The sequence below is a fragment of the Dendrobates tinctorius genome, unplaced genomic scaffold (genome assembly GCF_039654945.1).
Source record: "Dendrobates tinctorius isolate UK_male_01 unplaced genomic scaffold, ASM3965494v1 ptg000011l, whole genome shotgun sequence".
Taxonomy (NCBI): domain Eukaryota; kingdom Metazoa; phylum Chordata; class Amphibia; order Anura; family Dendrobatidae; genus Dendrobates; species Dendrobates tinctorius.
In genome coordinates, this window is record NW_027361679.1 from 128,772,722 (window position 1) to 128,791,067 (window position 18,346).

The window sequence follows — 18,346 nt, forward strand, 5'->3', positions numbered from 1 at the left end:
GTGGCGAAACTGGCGGGTTCCACAAGTCTACCGTGTACGTGCGGTCACATGTGCATGCTAGTAACATACCGCACTATTCCCACATGTGCAGTCTCCCGGCCCTGACACGGAACTCGTGTAACGAGCTGTACACATCCCTGTGTGGGAAGCCGCAGACAGCAGCCTCAGCAACCACAAGGCAGGGCCGGCCTGCCAGACAGCGTGCTGTGCGACCGCCCCCTGTGGGGACACACCGAGCAGCTGAGGGCCGCGTGCGAGCGCGCATGGGGCGGAGCCGGGGCCTCCGCGGGAGGTTCCGAGGCCTCAGTGGGCGGAGCGGGGCCTCAGTGGGCGGATCCGAGGCCTCAGTGGGCGTGTTCCGGTCTCTGGCAGCCGCTGACTTCATTCCTCGTCTAGCTTTGCGTGTTGATGTCACATGCAAGATGGCGGCTCCTCGGGCGGGTCCCGGGTATCCGTGCTGCTCTTGTCTGGTGTTGTGTGGGGAGATGTGTCGGGGACCCGGCCTGGTAAAACGGGCGGTGAGCGAGCTGAAGAGAGGTGAGAAGCCGGGGTGGAGCCGGGTGTGACTGGCTGGGTCATGTCGGGCTCTGCAGCCTCCTCCCTCTGGGACATGTAATTGTGTGTATGTATGCGCTGTGCCTCAGGGTGTGCAGGTGCTGTGCCCTGCCCTGTACCAGGCGTGTGGCTGCTCACCGTTATCTTGTGTGGTTTCTGCAGGAATCACTGTGTGTTCATCACTGGTGGTGAGGGTGACAACATGCGTCCCCAGGGAGGTGTTGGTGGGGATCAGTGGGCGCCCACGGCGGTGAAGGAGGTTGGCAGTAGCATAACTAGAGTCAACTTGAGATTTGGACAGGACCGTCCCCGCTCCTGAAAAACATCCCCACAGCATGATGCTGCCACCATGTTTCACTATGGGCAGGGTTGTGGAGTCGAAGTCAGTATCTAGTTTGGTGGAGTCAGTTTAATATGGACCAACTCTGACTCCTAAAATCTATAATACATTGGGTATAGTAGTACAGTGCAGGATGTGCTGTAAACGTTTCCATAATAACTTGGGAATGTTCTGAAATGTCCTATAAATGTCAGTTCTGTTCCTGATCTGAGGATCACGGCTTTTAGGTGAGATGAATCTGTGCTGCACTTTATGTACATGCTCAGTAGTGACCAGTGCTGTGTAGATGAGATGAATCTGTGCTGCACTTTATGTACATGCTCAGTAGTGACCAGTGCTGTGGGGTCGTAGATGAGATAAATCTGTGCTGCACTGTATGTACATTGCTCAGTAATGACCAGTGCTGTGGGGTCATAGATGAGATGAATCTGTGCTGCCCTTTATGCACATGCTCAGTAGTGACCAGTGCTGTGGGGTCGTAGATGAGATAAATCTTTGCTGAACTGTATGTACATGCTCAGTAGTGACCAGTGCTGTGGAGATGTAGATGAGATGAATCTGTGCTGCACTTTATGTACATGCTCAGTAATAACCAGTGCTGTGGGGTCATAGATGAGATGAATCTGTGCTGCCCTTTATGCACATGCTCAGTAGTGACCAGTGCTGTGGGGTCGTAGATGAGATGAATCTGTGCTGCCCTTTATGTACATGCTCAGTAGTGACCAGTGCTGTGGGGTCGGAGGTGAGATGAATCTGTGCTGCCCTTTATGTACATGCTCAGTAGTGACCAGTGCTGTGGGGTCGGAGGTGAGATGAATCTGTGCTGCACTGTATGTACATGCTCAGTAGTGACCAGTGCTGTGTAGATGAGATGAATCTGTGCTGCAGTGTATGTACATGCTCAGTAGTGACCAGTGCTGTGGAGATGTAGATGAGATGAATCTGTGCTGCACTTTATGTACATGCTCAGTAATAACCAGTGCTGTGGGGTCATAGATGAGATGAATCTGTGCTGCCCTTTATGCACATGCTCAGTAGTGACCAGTGCTGTGGGGTCGTAGATGAGATGAATCTGTGCTGCCCTTTATGTACATGCTCAGTAGTGACCAGTGCTGTGGGGTCGGAGGTGAGATGAATCTGTGCTGCCCTTTATGTACATGCTCAGTAGTGACCAGTGCTGTGGGGTCGGAGGTGAGATGAATCTGTGCTGCACTGTATGTACATGCTCAGTAGTGACCAGTGCTGTGTAGATGAGATGAATCTGTGCTGCAGTGTATGTACATGCTCAGTAGTGACCAGTGCTGTGGGGTCGTAGATGAGATGAATCTGTGCTGCCCTTTATGTACATGCTCAGTAGTGACCAGTGCTGTGGGGTCGGAGGTGAGATGAATCTGCTGCACTGTATGTACATGCTCAGTAGTGACCAGTGCTGTGTAGATGAGATGAATCTGTGCTGCACTTTATGTACATGCTCAGTAGTGACCAGTGCTGTGGGGTCGTAGATGAGATGAATCTGTGCTGCACTGTATGTACATTGCTCAGTAATGACCAGTGCTGTGGGGTCATAGATGAGATGAATCTGTGCTGCCCTTTATGCACATGCTCAGTAGTGACCAGTGCTGTGGAGTCGTAGATGAGATAAATCTGTGCTGAACTGTATGTACATGCTCAGTAATGACCAGTGCTGTGGGGTCATAGATGAGATGAATCTGTGCTGCCCTTTATGCACATGCTCAGTAGTGACCAGTGCTGTGGGGTCGTAGATGAGATAAATCTGTGCTGAACTGTATGTACATGCTCAGTAGTGACCAGTGCTGTGGAGATGTAGATGAGATGAATCTGTGCTGCACTTTATGTACATGCTCAGTAATAACCAGTGCTGTGGGGTCATAGATGAGATGAATCTGTGCTGCCCTTTATGCACATGCTCAGTAGTGACCAGTGCTGTGGAGTCGTAGATGAGATGAATCTGTGCTGCACTTTATGTACATGCTCAGTAGTGACCAGTGCTGTGGGGTCGTAGATGAGATGAATCTGTGCTGCACTTTATGTACATGCTCAGTAGTGACCAGTGCTGTGGAGTCGTAGATGAGATGAATCTGTGCTGCACTTTATGTACATGCTCAGTAGTGACCAGTGCTGTGGGGTCATAGATGAGATGAATCTGTGCTGCACTTTATGTACATGCTCAGTAGTGACCAGTGCTGTGGAGATGTAGATGAGATGAATCTGAGCTGCACTTTATGTACATGCTCAGTAGTGACCAGTGCTGTGGAGTCGTAGATGAGATGAATCTGTGCTGCACTGTATGTACATGCTCAGTAGTGACCAGTGCTGTGGGGTCGTAGATGAGATGAATCTGTGCTGCACTGTATGTACATGCTCAGTAGTGACCAGTGCTGTGGGGTCGTAGATGAGATGAATCTGTGCTGCACTGTATGTACATGCTCAGTAGTGACCAGTGCTGTGGGGTCGTAGATGAGATGAATCTGTGCTGCACTGTATGTACATGCTCAGTAGTGACCAGTGCTGTGGAGTCGTAGATGAGATGAATCTGTGCTGCACTGTATGTACATGCTCAGTAGTGACCAGTGCTGTGGAGATGTAGATGAGATGAATCTGTGCTGCACTTTATGCACATGCTCAGTAATGACCAGTGCTGTGGGGTCATAGATGAGATGAATCTGTGCTGCCCTTTATGCACATGCTCAGTAGTGACCAGTGCTGTGGGGTCGTAGATGAGATGAATCTGTGCTGCACTTTATGTACATGCTCAGTAGTGACCAGTGCTATGGAGTCGTAGATGAGATGAATCTGTGCTGCACTTTATGTACATGCTCAGTATTGACCAGTGCTGTGGAGTCATAGATGAGATGAATCTGAGCTGCACTTTATGTACATGCTCAGTAGTGACCAGTGCTGTGGGGTCGGAGGTGAGATGAATCTGTGCTGCACTGTATGTACATGCTCAGTAGTGACCAGTGCTGTGGGGTCGTAGATGAGATGAATCTGTGCTGCACTGTATGTACATGCTCAGTAGTGACCAGTGCTGTGGAGTCGTAGATGAGATGAATCTGTGCTGCAGTGTATGTACATGCTCAGTAGTGACCAGTGCTGTGGGGTCGTAGATGAGATGAATCTGTGCTGCCCTTTATGTACATGCTCAGTAGTGACCAGTGCTGTGGGGTCGGAGGTGAGATGAATCTGTGCTGCCCTTTATGTACATGCTCAGTAGTGACCAGTGCTGTGGGGTCGGAGGTGAGATGAATCTGTGCTGCACTGTATGTACATGCTCAGTAGTGACCAGTGCTGTGTAGATGAGATGAATCTGTGCTGCAGTGTATGTACATGCTCAGTAGTGACCAGTGCTGTGGGGTCGTAGATGAGATGAATCTGTGCTGCCCTTTATGTACATGCTCAGTAGTGACCAGTGCTGTGGGGTCGGAGGTGAGATGAATCTGCTGCACTGTATGTACATGCTCAGTAGTGACCAGTGCTGTGTAGATGAGATGAATCTGTGCTGCACTTTATGTACATGCTCAGTAGTGACCAGTGCTGTGGGGTCGTAGATGAGGTGAATCTGTGCTGCACTGTATGTACATGCTCAGTAGTGACCAGTGCTGTGGAGTCGTAGATGAGATGAATCTGTGCTGCACTTTATGTACATGCTCAGTAGTGACCAGTGATGTGGAGTCATAGTGGAGATGAATCTGTGCTGCACTGTATGCACATGCTTAGTAGTGACCAGTGCTGTGGGGTCGTAGTGGAGATGAATCTGTGCTGCACTTTATGTACATGCTCAGTAGTGACCAGTGCTCTGGGGTCGGAGGCGAGATGAATCTGTGCTGCACTGTATGTACATGCTCAGTAGTGACCAGTGTTGTGGAGTAGTAGTGGAGATGAATCTGTGCTGCACTTTATGTACATGCTCAGTAGTGACCAGTGCTGTGGGGTCATAGATGAGATGAATCTGTGCTGCACTGTATGTACATGCTCAGTAGCGACCAGTGCTGTGGGGTCGGAGGTGAGATGAATCTGTGCTGCACTTTATGTGCATGCTCAGTAGTGACCAGTGCTGTGGAGTCGTAGATGAGATGAATCTGTGCTGCACTTTATGTACATGCTCAGTAGTGACCAGTGCTGTGGAGTCGTAGATGAGATGAATCTGTTCTGCACTTTATGTACATGCTCAGTAGTGACCAGTGCTGTGGAGTCGGAGGTTTGGCTTACTGACTCCACAGCCCTGACACTGGGGACGGTGTTCATGTTGGTTTGGAGTCAGACGTAGCATTTACCTTAGTGGCTAAAAAGTTCAGTTTTAGCCTCATCTGACCGCAGCACCTTCCTCCATACATTTGGGGAGTCTCCCGCATGTGTGTTGGCAAACTCAAAACGAGTCTTCCAGTTTGTGTGTGGCACGTCCTTTTTCTGCCCACTCTTCCATAAAGGTCACCTCTATGGAGTGTGTGGCCACATTGCATTTTTTGTAGCGTTTTTGCGGCCGCGGAAATGCTTAAAAAACGCACCCCCATGCAATCCTATGGGATTCCGCAGTTGCTGTGCCCATGCTGCTGATTTTACCGCTGTGGAATCCCATAGCGGTAAAATCCGCAGCATGTCCATTATTTCTGCAGAATCGCAGCGATTCCGCCGCCATAGCATTGCATTGAAACACTCACTTTACGCGTCTGGCTATGCCCACCATGTGTAAAGTGAGCGGCTCATGTGTGGATGGTACCCAGGGTCTCGGGGAGAGGAGACTGTCCTCCATGCCCTGGGTACCATATCCCTGTAAAAATAGAATTAAAATAAAAAATAGGGATATACTTACCCTCTGGCGGCCCCCGGAGTCCTCAGCAGCACTGGTGGCAACTTCCGTTCCCAGGGATGCATTGCACGAATCACCTCAGATGACATAGCGGTCTCGCGAGATGCTGCGTCATCAGAGGTCATTGTCACAAGGCATCTCTGGGAACGGAAGTTGCCGCCAGCGCCAATGATGACCGGGAGGGCTCTGGGGGCCGTCAGGAGGTAAGTATATCCCTAGTTTTTATTTATTTAAAATTATTTTTAACATTCTATCTTTACTATTGATGCCGCATAGGCAGCATCAGTAGTAAAAAAGTTGGTCACACTTGTCAAGCACTATGCTGACAAGTGTGACCAACCTGTCAATCACTTTTCCAAGCGATGCTTCAAATCACTTGGCAAGCGAAAGCATTCTGCAAGCTAAAAACGCTTGTGTTTTGTGCGAAAATGCATGCAAATTCTGCATGCGTTTTACCGGAGGCGGGGAGTTGCGGAAATGCGGACAATTCCACAGCATTTCTGCAACATGGGCACTTAGCCTTATTGTGGTCGTATGGACACATACTCCAGTCTCTACATGGGAATGCTCAGCTCCTTCAGTGTTACTTTTACTATTGATGCTGCCTATGCAGCGGGAAAATCGTGGGAATTTAAAATGTGATTTTCCCGCGGAATGGAATCCTTGCGGTAACTTCCGCGAGAGTTCCGCTACGTATGCACATAGCCTAAGAGCGGGAGGACTGTGGGGGCCACCAGAGGGTAAGTATATCACTATTTTGGATTCTGGCCACTGTCACTTTGAGGTTATAACTGGATCGCTTCAACGATTCCCACTGATAGAGATTTTCTTGTTTATTTGTGGAAAAAAATGTAAATTTGGCAATATTTTACAATTTTCAAACTTAACCCCTTAACGACCGCCGATACGCCTTTTAACAGCGGTAATTAAGGGTACTAAAACCACAGCGCCGTTAATTCACGGCGCTGTGATTTAAGTGAATAGCGCCCCCCAGTGTCGGATTTTCTCCGGGGTCTCGGCTGCCAGGGGTAGCCGAGACCCCAGAGATCATGAATCGGTCGGTTTTTACCGACCCCCGCTTTTGCGATCGCCGTTATTAACCCTATAACGGCGACCGCAAAAAAAAAAGCAGCGATTTTACATTTAATTTTTCTCTCCTCTGATGTGATCGCACATGAGAAGTGAAGTGGGGCAGAGAGTCTCTGGCTCTGTGAGCATGGTCTCCGATGCTTTTTGTAGCTTGATGACCCGGGTTTCATTACGACGGCCCTGGATCATCATGGCAATGAGCAGGCCCCGCTATGAGGTCGCAGCGACGCCGATCTGAAGGCAGAGGGAGCTCCTGTCCCTCTGCCTCCCTCCTGAACACTACGATCACGCAATTAGGAGGTTAACAGCCAGTGATGTTGCTGCCGCTGCTCCTGGCTGCTATTGCAGAAGCTCAGCCACCGTAGTACTGATCTCCTGCACTGACCGGGTGGGAGGTGCTGATATTTCAGCATTTCTCGCGATCATGCTGTGATTGGTCAGTCAGATTTACTGAGTGATCACAGCGATCTGGTTGCGGGGACCGACGGCATGGGTCCCCGCACCTCTTCCCATTTCCGTGCAGTCGCCGCTCACGTCAAATCGCCGCATGTAGGTGTTTTGAAAATTTTCAAAATTTTCGCCATATTTCCGTTTTTTTCATAAATAAACACAAGACTTATCGAAGAAATTTTACCACTAACATGAAGTACAGTATGTCACGAAAAAACAATCTTAGAATCAGCGGGATCCATTAAAACGTTCCATAGTTATAACCTCATAAAGGGACAGTGGTCAGAATTGTAAAAGTTGGCCTGGTCATTAAGCTGCAAACTGGCTCAGTCGCTAAGGGGTTAATTTTTACGCCACTAAATCAGAGCGTTATGTTACACAAAATAGTTAATAAATAACATTTCCCACATGTCTACTTTACATCAGCACAATTTTTGAAACATAATTTTTTTTTTTCCTTAGGAAGTTATAAGAGTTAAAAGTTGACCAGCGATTTCTCATTTTTACAACAAAATTTACAAAACCATTTTTTTTAGAGACCACATCACATTTGAAATCACTTTGAGGAGTCAGTATAACAGAAAATACCAAAAAGTGACACCATTCTAAATGTTGCACCCCTCAAGGTGCTCAAAACCACATTCAAGACGTTTATTAACCCTTTAGGTACTTCACAAGAATTGAAGCAATGTGGAAGGAAAAAAAATGAACATTTAACTTTTTTCACAAAAATTTTACTTCGGACACAGTTTTTTATTTTGTCAAGGGTATCAGGAGAAATCAAACCCCAATATTTGTTCTGCAATTTTTCCTGAGTAACACCGATACCCCATGTGTGGAGGACGACCACTCTTTAGGCGCACTGCAGGGAAGGAACACCATTTGAGGTTTTGAACGTAAAATTGGATGGAATCAAGAGTGGACACCATGTTGCTTTTGCAGATCCCCTGATGTACCTAAACAGTGGAAAACCGCAATGAGAAACAAAGAAATGGGGGCACCACCGAAAGGATAATTAAGGGGATCCAACCTAGACCTAAATAGTACATATGTTTGACAAAAAGGAGAGAAAGAAATAGGCCAAGAGCAGGGGATCACCCTGAATAGGACATAGCATATATAATACAAATTTTATTAAACACAGCAAAAATTCTTAAAAACATTAAAAATGGACACAAATGTGACAAATACACAAATTATACAATGCTCGTAATACAGCAACCCACCTGCTACCAACTATCACCCTCACTGAGAATGATGCCTATATCCCTAGGTCCATGTAAACAGGATTCTCAATAGGAGAATTAGTAAGCCCACACATACAGTAGGTAATATAGAGCATATGAGTCAGAAACACCAATAATATACAAATACAATGAAAAAATGATGCAATTCCAACCCAATAATTACAAAAAACAGTACAAGGGATAATGTAAACCCATGAAGATGCTGATCACTATGAGGTGTACAGAAATGCACACTAAATAGACCTCATATATGCGTAGAGGTACCCCAGCCCAAGATCAGGCATAGGGAACATCAAGGACCAGATCAGCCAGACCATTAGGGGCTAGAGAGGGTCTAAGTGGACAGAGAAAATCTCCATAACCACACATACAAATCAGCACAATACAAAACCCATGAGAAGTGAAGTGGGGCAGAGAGTCTCTGGCTCTGTGAGCATGGTCTCCGATGCTTTTTGTAGCTTGATGACCCGGGTTTCATTACGACGGCCCTGGATCATCATGGCAATGAGCAGGCCCCGCTATGAGGTCGCAGCGACGCCGATCTGAAGGCAGAGGGAGCTCCTGTCCCTCTGCCTCCCTCCTGAACACTACGATCACGCAATTAGGAGGTTAACAGCCAGTGATGGTGCTGCCGCTGCTCCTGGCTGCTATTGCAGAAGCTCAGCCACCGTAGTACTGATCTCCTGCACTGACCGGGTGGGAGGTGCTGATATTTCAGCATTTCTCGCGATCATGCTGTGATTGGTCAGTCAGATTTACTGAGTGATCACAGCGATCTGGTTGCGGGGACCGACGGCATGGGTCCCCGCACCTCTTCCCATTTCCGTGCAGTCGCCGCTCACGTCAAATCGCCGCATGTAGGTGCATCCGCATACAACGCATGTCCCTGCGTACCCAATGTTAAAGATAGGCACGCAGGGAAACGCAGGGAGACGCATGCGGCATAGGCACGCAGGGAGACGCATGCGGCATAGGCACGCAGGGAGACGCATGCGGCATAGGCACGCAGGGAGACGCATGCGGCATAGGCACGCAGGGAGACGCATGCGGCATAGGCACACAGGGAGACGCATGCGGCATAGGCACGCAGGGAGACGCATGCGGCAGTAGGCACGCAGGGAGACGCATGCGGCAGTAGGCGGAGCTTCACAGAGGAAGAAAGGAAGTATGCTTCCTTCCGCAGCCCTCCTGAAGGCTAGTGTGAAACTAGCCTTAGACCATTTAGTGCTGATGCATCACACACCTATCGGATTTAAAAAAATATATTTAACACAGGTTGTAATGTAACAAAATAGGTAAAAAGCCAAGGGGGTGAATACTCATGCAAGTAACTGTGTATATCCCTTTTCCTGGGCCCTATCCTGCTGTGTAAATATGTCCCTCATTCTGTCACACAAATTTTTTTTTTTTTCCTATCTACATTTGATAAATTTTTTTTTTAATCTTCCCTCTGCTCCCCTGCCGTGCGGCGTCCTCTTATGAAGACGGCAGCCGACTTCAGCGTGCAAGTGACTGCAGCGCATAACGTCACTACCATACACCCGCATGCATGCCGACGTCAGCTGCTGACCTCTGATTGTCCGGCAGCGTGTATTGGCGCACATGGACCTAATTGATGAAATTTGGGCTGGTGTAGGCGGACCCCTCACGGGACTGATCACGACCTCTGTGACCGCAATTTACTCCCCTGTCGGCTGGCAATCTGTGGGCACTCGGGAGGTGTCAGTTGGCAATTTGCAGGCACAGATCTGATACTAATGACCTACCCTAAGGATTGGTCATACTAGTGGAAACCCCTTTAAGCTGTTTCTGCACTATTTTGGAGATAGGTGTGCATCTATTGTCCCCTTAGGACAGCTACATTTTGTCTGTGGCGGTATGCTGTGTTGCCTCCATCCCATTTGCACTGCATGGATTATACAATGCAGCTGCCAATGTAAGTGTAGATAATATTGTAGCCTGGGTGCCAGCCTGGCTTATCCCAGAGCTAGGTGCCAGCATCTCGGCTCATCTGGGAGGGTTTGTGTGTGTGTGTGTGTGTGTGTGTGTGTGTGTGTGTGTGTGTGTGTGGCGTAAAATACATAATAAAAAAACAAAACCCTGCACTCGCCTACTTTTCAAATCTCCATTCTCATAGTATAGTCTAATGACGCCAAGGTTTAGTAGTGCAGTTTTGTGTCAGTATAGTTTAGCTTGTGAGTGATTTGGTGAATAAGCGTACCCTGAGAAATAAAAGCTCGTAGCTGCACATTAGTAATGGATTCTCAGAAGTCTCCACCATCTGTCTTGCTACGCGTAGTCTCTGCATAGTGAGCCTTTTTCTACTTGGCTCCACTTGGGTGAATAGCTATCTTCTGCATTCATACATGGCCTTATGTTAGTGGGTAGTGCACTTATGTAGTGTGTATTGTGTTGTGCCTTGGGGTTGCCTAGCTCAATAGTGTTGCGCTCAGTATGGTAGTGAGATGACTTCTTCCCAGCACTGCTCTTCCCGTGTCCTCAGGGCTACTGTGTTTTGGGAATTGTTCCCACCATCCCATAGTTGGTGTGTGGAAACTCGCAGGCTTTTACTGGAGTGTGCCTTCTACTTCTCTGCCTTCAATGGAAGGTAATGTTTTAAAACACTGAGACAAATAGTGACTGGGATGCTGTGCTCAAATATATAGACTGTATGCACAAAGCTTTCTCAAAAATATTTTAATTAAAAATCTAGTGCCTTAAATTAGCAACACACTTGGTTAACCAAACCTTTTTATGTCTGGAAAGAAACCGAAGGTCAAATTTCAACATGACCAAACCAATCGTTCCCACTGAATATAAGCAGATACACAGATTAGTTTCTCTTAAATGGAATCTGTCACCAGGTTAACTGTCCCATCTGAGACCAGCATGATATAGGGACAAAGAACCTGATTCCAGTGCTGCCATTTACTGGGCTGCTTGCTGTATTTCTGATGAAATCAGTTTCTTCTGCTTCACATGTAGCAGTTCTGAATGCTGACATACATTGCTCAAAAAAATAAAGGGAACACTTAAACAACAGAACATAACTCCCAAGTGAATCAAACTTCTGTGAAATCAAACTGTCCACTTAGGAATCAACACTGATTGACAATCAATTTCACATGCTGTTGTGCAAATGGAATAGACAACAGATGGAAATTATTGGCAATTATCAAGACACACTCAAAGGAGTGGTTCTGCAGGTGGGGACCACAGACCACATCTCAGTACCAATGCTTTCTGGCTGATGTTTTGGTCACTATTGAATGTTGGTTGTGCTTTCACACTCGTGGTAGCATGAGATGGACTCTACAACCCACACAAGTGGCTCAGGTAGTGCAGCTCATCCAGGATGGCACATCAATGCGAGCTGTGGCAAGAAGGTTTGTTGTGTCTGTCAGCGTAGTGTCCAGAGGCTGGAGGCACTACCAGGAGACAGGCCAGTACACCAGGAGATGTGGAGGGGGCTATAGGAGGGCAAAAACCCAGCAGCAAGACTGCTACAGGCGGAGGAGCACTGCCAAAGCCCTGCAAAATGACCTCCAGCAGGCCACAAATGTGCATGTGTCTGCACAAACGATTAGAAACCGACTCCATGAGGATGGTCTGAGTGCCTGACGTCCACAGATGGGGGTTGTGCTCGCAGCCCAACACAGTGGGGCCTTCCAAAGAAATGCCACCCCACGCCATTACTGACCCACTGCCAAACAGGTCATGCTGAAGGATGTTGCAGGCAGCAAATCGCTCTCCACGGCATCTCCAGACTTGTCATGTCTGTCACAAGTGCTCAGTGTGAACCTGCTTTCATCTGTGAAGAGCCCAGTGGCGAATTTGCCAATTCTGGTGTTCTGTGGCGAATGCCAAGCGTCCTGCACAGTGTTGGCCTGTGAGCATAACCTCCATCTGTGGACGTCGGGCACTCAGAACATCCTCATGGAGTTGGTTTCTAAGGCTAGTTTCACATTAGCGCTTTTGAGCGCAGCGACGGCCTGCGCACGGCCGCTGCTAAGCCCTGCCCCCTGCCGCGCCTCCGCCCGTAGCTCCGCCTTCCGGCGCATGACGCGCCTCCGCCCGTAGCTCCGCCTTCCGGCGCATGACGCTGCATGAGTCCTGCGTCCCCTATCTTTATCACTGGGGGCGCAGGCCGTGCGCAGTATGCGTTTGGCGGCGCATGCGCCTTCTTGACGGTGCGCCGAGCGCAACCAAACTGCAGCAGGTTGCGTTTGGCGCAGGTCGGCGCACCGTCAAAAGGACACATGCGCCGCCAAACGCATACTGCTCACGGCCTGCGCCCTCAGTGATAAAGAAAGGGGACGCATGCAGCGTCATGCGCCGGCAGGCGGAGCTACCGGCGGAGGCGCGGCAGGGGGCGGGGCTTAGCGGCAGCCGTGCGCAGGCCGTCGCTGCGCTCAAAAGCGCTAATGTGAAACTAGCCTAACCATTTGTGCAGACACATGCGCGTTTGTGGCCTGCTGGAGGTCATTTTGCAGGGCTCTGGCAGTGCTCCTTCTGTTCCTCCTTGCACAAAGGAGGAGTTAGCAGTCCTGCTGCTGGGTTGTTGCCCTCATACAGCCCCCTCCACATCTCCTGGTGTACTGGCCTGTCTCCTGGTAGCTCCTCTGGACACTACGCTGACACACAGCAAACCTCCTTGCCACAAAAACCAGGGGAAGAGTCTTGAGGAGATCATTTGCATATTCCCAGTGCCTTCTGGGATAAGAGAAGAGTCTCCGCGAGCTCAACGATCACTGGGTTTTGGCCGTTGCAGCTGAAAAGAGGAAATCGGAAAACCAGGGGAAGAGTCTTGAGATCATTTGCATATTTGGGCTCATCTTTCATCGTTTTTAAGAAATCTCAAGATGGAAGAGGCCAGGAGCCATTTGGTGAGCTGCATTTCTTGCTACATGTTCACAGACTTACCAGTGGAAAAGCCAAACTTCACATGCCACAAATGCAAGCTTGTGTCCCTGTTGGAGGAAAAGTTGCAAAATCTCGAAGAGAGGTTAGCTACGTTGAAGATCATTAAGGAAGGTGAAGAGTTCTTGGACAGAGCAGAATTATCTCTTCATGTTACAGAAAGAGAAGAAATTCGAAGTGCACCTGAAGAAACAGAGGAATGGAGACATGTGACCCAGAGAAGCAGGAGGATCAGGAGGCAGTCAGCACCCATACTGCTCAGAAACCAGTACCAGGCTCTCACGCAGGAAAACAATGAAGAAATACATCAGGATAAGACTTTGCCAACAAGCAGCAACCTTGTACGCCTTCAGAGTCCTCCTGGATGGAGAAAGAAAAATGATGTGAAGAAGAAACGGAGAGTGGTGGTCATGGGGGATTCCCTGTTGAGAGGAACTGAGGCCGCTATCTGCAGACCGGATATAACTTCAAGAGAAATGTGTTGTCTTCCAGGTGCAAAAATTAAAGATGTGTCTGACAGGATATCAGGACTCTTCAGACCTACAGATGACTACCAATTCCTGCTACTACATGTGGGGACAAATGACACTGCAAGAAACGACCTGGAAACCATCTGCAGAGACTTTGAAGACTTAGGCAAGAAAGTGAAAGAACTGGGAGCGCAGGTGGTCTTCTCTTCCATCCTCCCAGTGGATGGCCATGGAACAAGGAGGTGGAATAAGATTCTGCAGGTGAACAACTGGCTACGTCGATGGTGCCGTCAGCAACGATTTGGATTTCTGGATCACGGAGTGAACTACTTATACGATGGACTACTTGCTAGAGATGGGGTGCACCTTACGAAGACTGGTAAGCATGTATTTGGAAGTCGCCTTGCTACACTTGTAAGGAGAGCTTTAAACTAGAACAACATGGGAAGGGAAGCAAAAGACCAGAAAAAGCCATACACCTGACAAATGCTATTGAGAACTCTGCTATTAGAAGTGGAAAGGAAGAACAAAGATGAAAGAATCTAATTAATAAAAATATTGGAGAAAGAGAAACCAATCACAAACTAAAATGTTTCTATACTAATGCACAAAGCATGGGCAACAAACAAGGAGAATTGGAACTACTAACACAGGAAAAGAAATATGATGTCATTGGAATCACTGAAACTTGGTGGGACAATACACATGATTGGAATACAAGACTAGAAGGATACAACTTATTTGCAAGAAACAGACTTGATAAACGAGGAGGGGGTGTCGCATTGTATGTTAGAAACGCGTATATCTGCACAGAGATTGAAGCTTCAGAGACTGGGAGTTCTGTGGAAACTGTTTGGGTAAGAATACAAGGACAGAACAATGGAAAGGACACCATTGTAGGCATTTACTACAGGCCGCCTGTGCAAGCTGAAGCTATGGATGAACTCTTTATGCATCAAATGGCCAAGTTCTCCAAAAAATATGACATAGTTGTCATGGGAGATTTCAACTATCCAGACATTTGTTGGGAATCTCTCTCAGGCAAAACTAACAGGTCAAGGAAATTCTTATCCTCTCTTGCTGACAACTTTATCTTCCAAAAGGTAAGGGAGAAAACAAGGGGAACTGCTACCTTGGATCTAATCCTTATAAACAGGGAGGAAATGGTTGAGGAGGTAAAAGTGGCTGGGACCCTAGGAGGTAGCGACCATGCTATTTTAGAATTTTGGATAACTAGAGGCGGAAGACCTGTGAAAACTCAGACGTCAAGGTTAGATTTCAGAAAGGCAGATTTTAAGGGATTCAGAAAGAGAATTGGAGGGATCCAATGGCTGGATATCCTTAAAGACAAAAATGTCCAGGAAGGATGGGAAATCTTGAAAAATGAAATTCTCAAAGCACAGTTGTTAACAATTCCGAAAAGAGGGAAGAATAGGAAGCAGTTAAGGAAACCAGGATGGATGAACACAGAACTTAAGCACATGCTAAAAAGGAAGAAAAAAATGTTTATAAAATGGAAAGAGGGAGGCATATCTAAAGAAGAATATAATGCTGTCTGCAGAACCTGCAGGGCACAAATCAGATTAGCTAAAGCTGAAAATGAATTGAGGCTTGCAAGAGATGTCAAAAGCAATAATAAAGGATTTTGGGGATATGTCAAAAGTAAAAGAAAAGTCAAAGATGCTATAGGATTTTTACAGGATGAAAATGATGAAATGGTAAGACAGGATGTTGAGAAGGCTGAAATTTTAAATTCCTATTTTGCATCTGTTTTCTCTCAGAAAGGAAATGTAACATCAACTGTTATTCACTGTCCTATTAAGGGAATAGAAGAATCCAGGATATCTATAAACAGAAAGATAGTGAGGAAACACTTAGCTAGCCTAAATGAATTCAAGTCTCCAGGTCCAGATGAATTACACCCCAGAGTACTGAAGGAGATAGCAGAAGAAATTTTTGAACCCCTCTCTATAATCTTTGAAAATTCTTGGAGAACAGGAGAAGTGCCAGAAGACTGGAGAAGAGCAAATGTTGTTCCTATCTTCAAAAAGGGGAAGAAGGTGGACCCAGGTAACTATAGGCCGGTGAGTCTGACTTCTATACCAGGAAAGATCTTTGAACAAATTATTAAACAACATGTATGTCAATACCTGGATAAGAATGAAGTGATTAAACAGAGTCAGCATGGGTTTGTAACTAATAAGTCATGTCAGACTAACTTAATTTCCTTCTATGACGGTATCACTGATTGGGTGGATCAAGGAAATGCTGTAGATATAGTATATCTTGACTTCAGCAAAGCATTTGACAAAGTCTCTCATACAATCCTTATTGAAAAAATGATTAAGTATGGAATGGACAAGGCAACTGTTAGGTGGATTCATAACTGGCTTAGTGATCGGACCCAAAGAGTGGTCGTAAATGGCTGCACATCCAGTTGGAAGAATGTCTCAAGTGGGGTACCACAGGGCTCTGTCCTGGGCCCTGTATTGTTCAACATCTTTATCAACGATTTAGATGAAGGAATTGAGGGTAAACTGATTAAATTTGCTGATGACACAAAGCTAGGAGGGATAGCTAATACTAGAGAAGAGAGAGAGAGGATTCAAAAAGATTTAATTAAACTGGAGAAGTGGGCAGCAACTAACAGAATGGTTTTTAACAGGGAGAAATGCAAAGTACTACATCTGGGCAATAAAAATGGAAAAAGCATATATAGAATGGGAGGAATAGGGCTAAGTGACAGCACATGTGAAAAAGACTTGGGTATACTAATAGATCACAGACTGAATATGAGTCAACAGTGTGATGCAGCAGCAAAAAAGGCAAATGCAATTCTAGGATGTATTAACAGAAGCATACAGTCTAGATCACGTGAAGTCATTATTTCCCTCTACTCCTCTTTGGTCAGACCTCATCTGGAATATTGTGTCCAGTTTTGGGCACCACATTTTAAAAAAGACATCAACAAACTGGAGCAAGTTCAGAAAAGAGCGACCAGAATGTTGACCGGTCTGCAAACCCTGTCTTATGAGGAAAGGTTGCAGGATTTGGGAATGTTTAGTTTGCAAAAGAGAAGACAGAGAGGAGACTTAATAGCTGTCTACAAATATCTAAAGGGCTGTCACATTGTAGAAGGATCAACTTTATTCTCATTTGCACAAGGAAAGACTAGAAGCAATGGGATGAAACTGAATGGGAGGAGACACAGATTAGATATTATAAAAAACTTTTTGACAGTTAGAGTGATCAATGAGTGGAACAGGCTGCCACGAGAAGTGGTGAGTTCTCCTTCAATGGAAGTCTTCAAACAGAGGCTGGACAGACATCTGACTGGGATGATTTAGCGAATCCTGCTTTGAGCAGGGGGTTGGACCAGATGGCCCAGGAGGTCCCTTCCAACTCTACGATTCTATGATTCTATGATTCTACAGCTCGCATTGATGTGCCATCCTGGATGAGCTGCACTACCTGAACCACTTGTGTGGGTTGTAGAGTCCGTCTCATGCTACCACGAGTATGAAAGCACAACCAACATTCAGAAGTGACCAAAACATCAGAAAGTATTGGTACTGAGATGTGTTCTGTGGTCCCCACCTGCAGAACCATTCCTTTATTGAGTGTATCTTTATAATTTCCATCTGTTGTCCATTTCATTTGCACAACAGCATGTGAAATTGATTGTCAATCAATGTTGCTTCCTAAGTGGACAGTTTGATTTCACAGAAGTTTGATTTACTTGGAGTTATATTCTGTTGTTTAAGTGTTCCCTTTATTTTTTTGAGCAGTGTATTTATAACCCTGTCCACACCACTGATTGGCAGCATTCTGTGTACACTGTGTATAGGCAGCTGCAAATCGGTGGTGGAGTTACATGGAGGTCATTAATAAGGAGGGCTACATGGCAGCAGGTTTACTACTTCTTTACTAATCATCTCCTAAGCTCTTCAGCAAAACTATGGCAAGTAGCCCTGTAAGTTACACAGCTGGAATCTGCCCCTAAGTTACTGTTCACAGATTGCCATATTTATTATTAGAGCACCATTGATTCCATGGTGCTGTACATGAGATGGGGTCTTCTCATGAGGTAGCAAAAAACATGGTGACACGGTCTCTTTAAGCACACATGCACAATCATCTCAGACAAGTTTGTATGGGGAAGAATGTCAGGAAGAATAATTGTCAGCTGGTAGCTGTCTGAACTGTAGGGACATCCTAATCTATTTATAAGGGTATGTGCACAATCGGGAATTGGCAGTGGTCTGGACGCAGCACATGTCTGCTGCGTCCAAAGCGCTGCCGTATTGACCGCAGGTGAATTTGCATGTGTTCACTGAATTGTGCGGATTCACCGCATCCAATATATTCTATGGGTGAAATTTCTCTCCTCATTTGGACCGTGGGCGTCTGTGGAAACATAGTGGACATGGGATTTCTTAAAATCCCA

General features: G+C 46.7%; 1 protein-coding gene across 4 annotated transcripts in view; it reads left to right on the forward strand.

Moving 5' to 3' along the window:
• The first annotated feature begins 368 nt into the window (after positions 1–368).
• The window catches only part of MAP1S (microtubule associated protein 1S), a 112,952-nt gene continuing 94,974 nt past the window's right edge, over positions 369–18,346 (forward strand). For 2 of the 4 annotated variants that reach the window (XM_073547691.1, XM_073547676.1), the window contains exon 1: positions 369–537. Coding sequence is in view for 2 of the 4 variants with exons in the window: in XM_073547676.1 (XP_073403777.1) it covers positions 423–537 (115 nt within the window). In the remaining 2 variants the exon portion in view is untranslated. The remainder of the gene's footprint in view (positions 538–18,346) is intronic. The other 2 variants (XM_073547702.1, XM_073547684.1) reach the window with 1 other exon arrangement.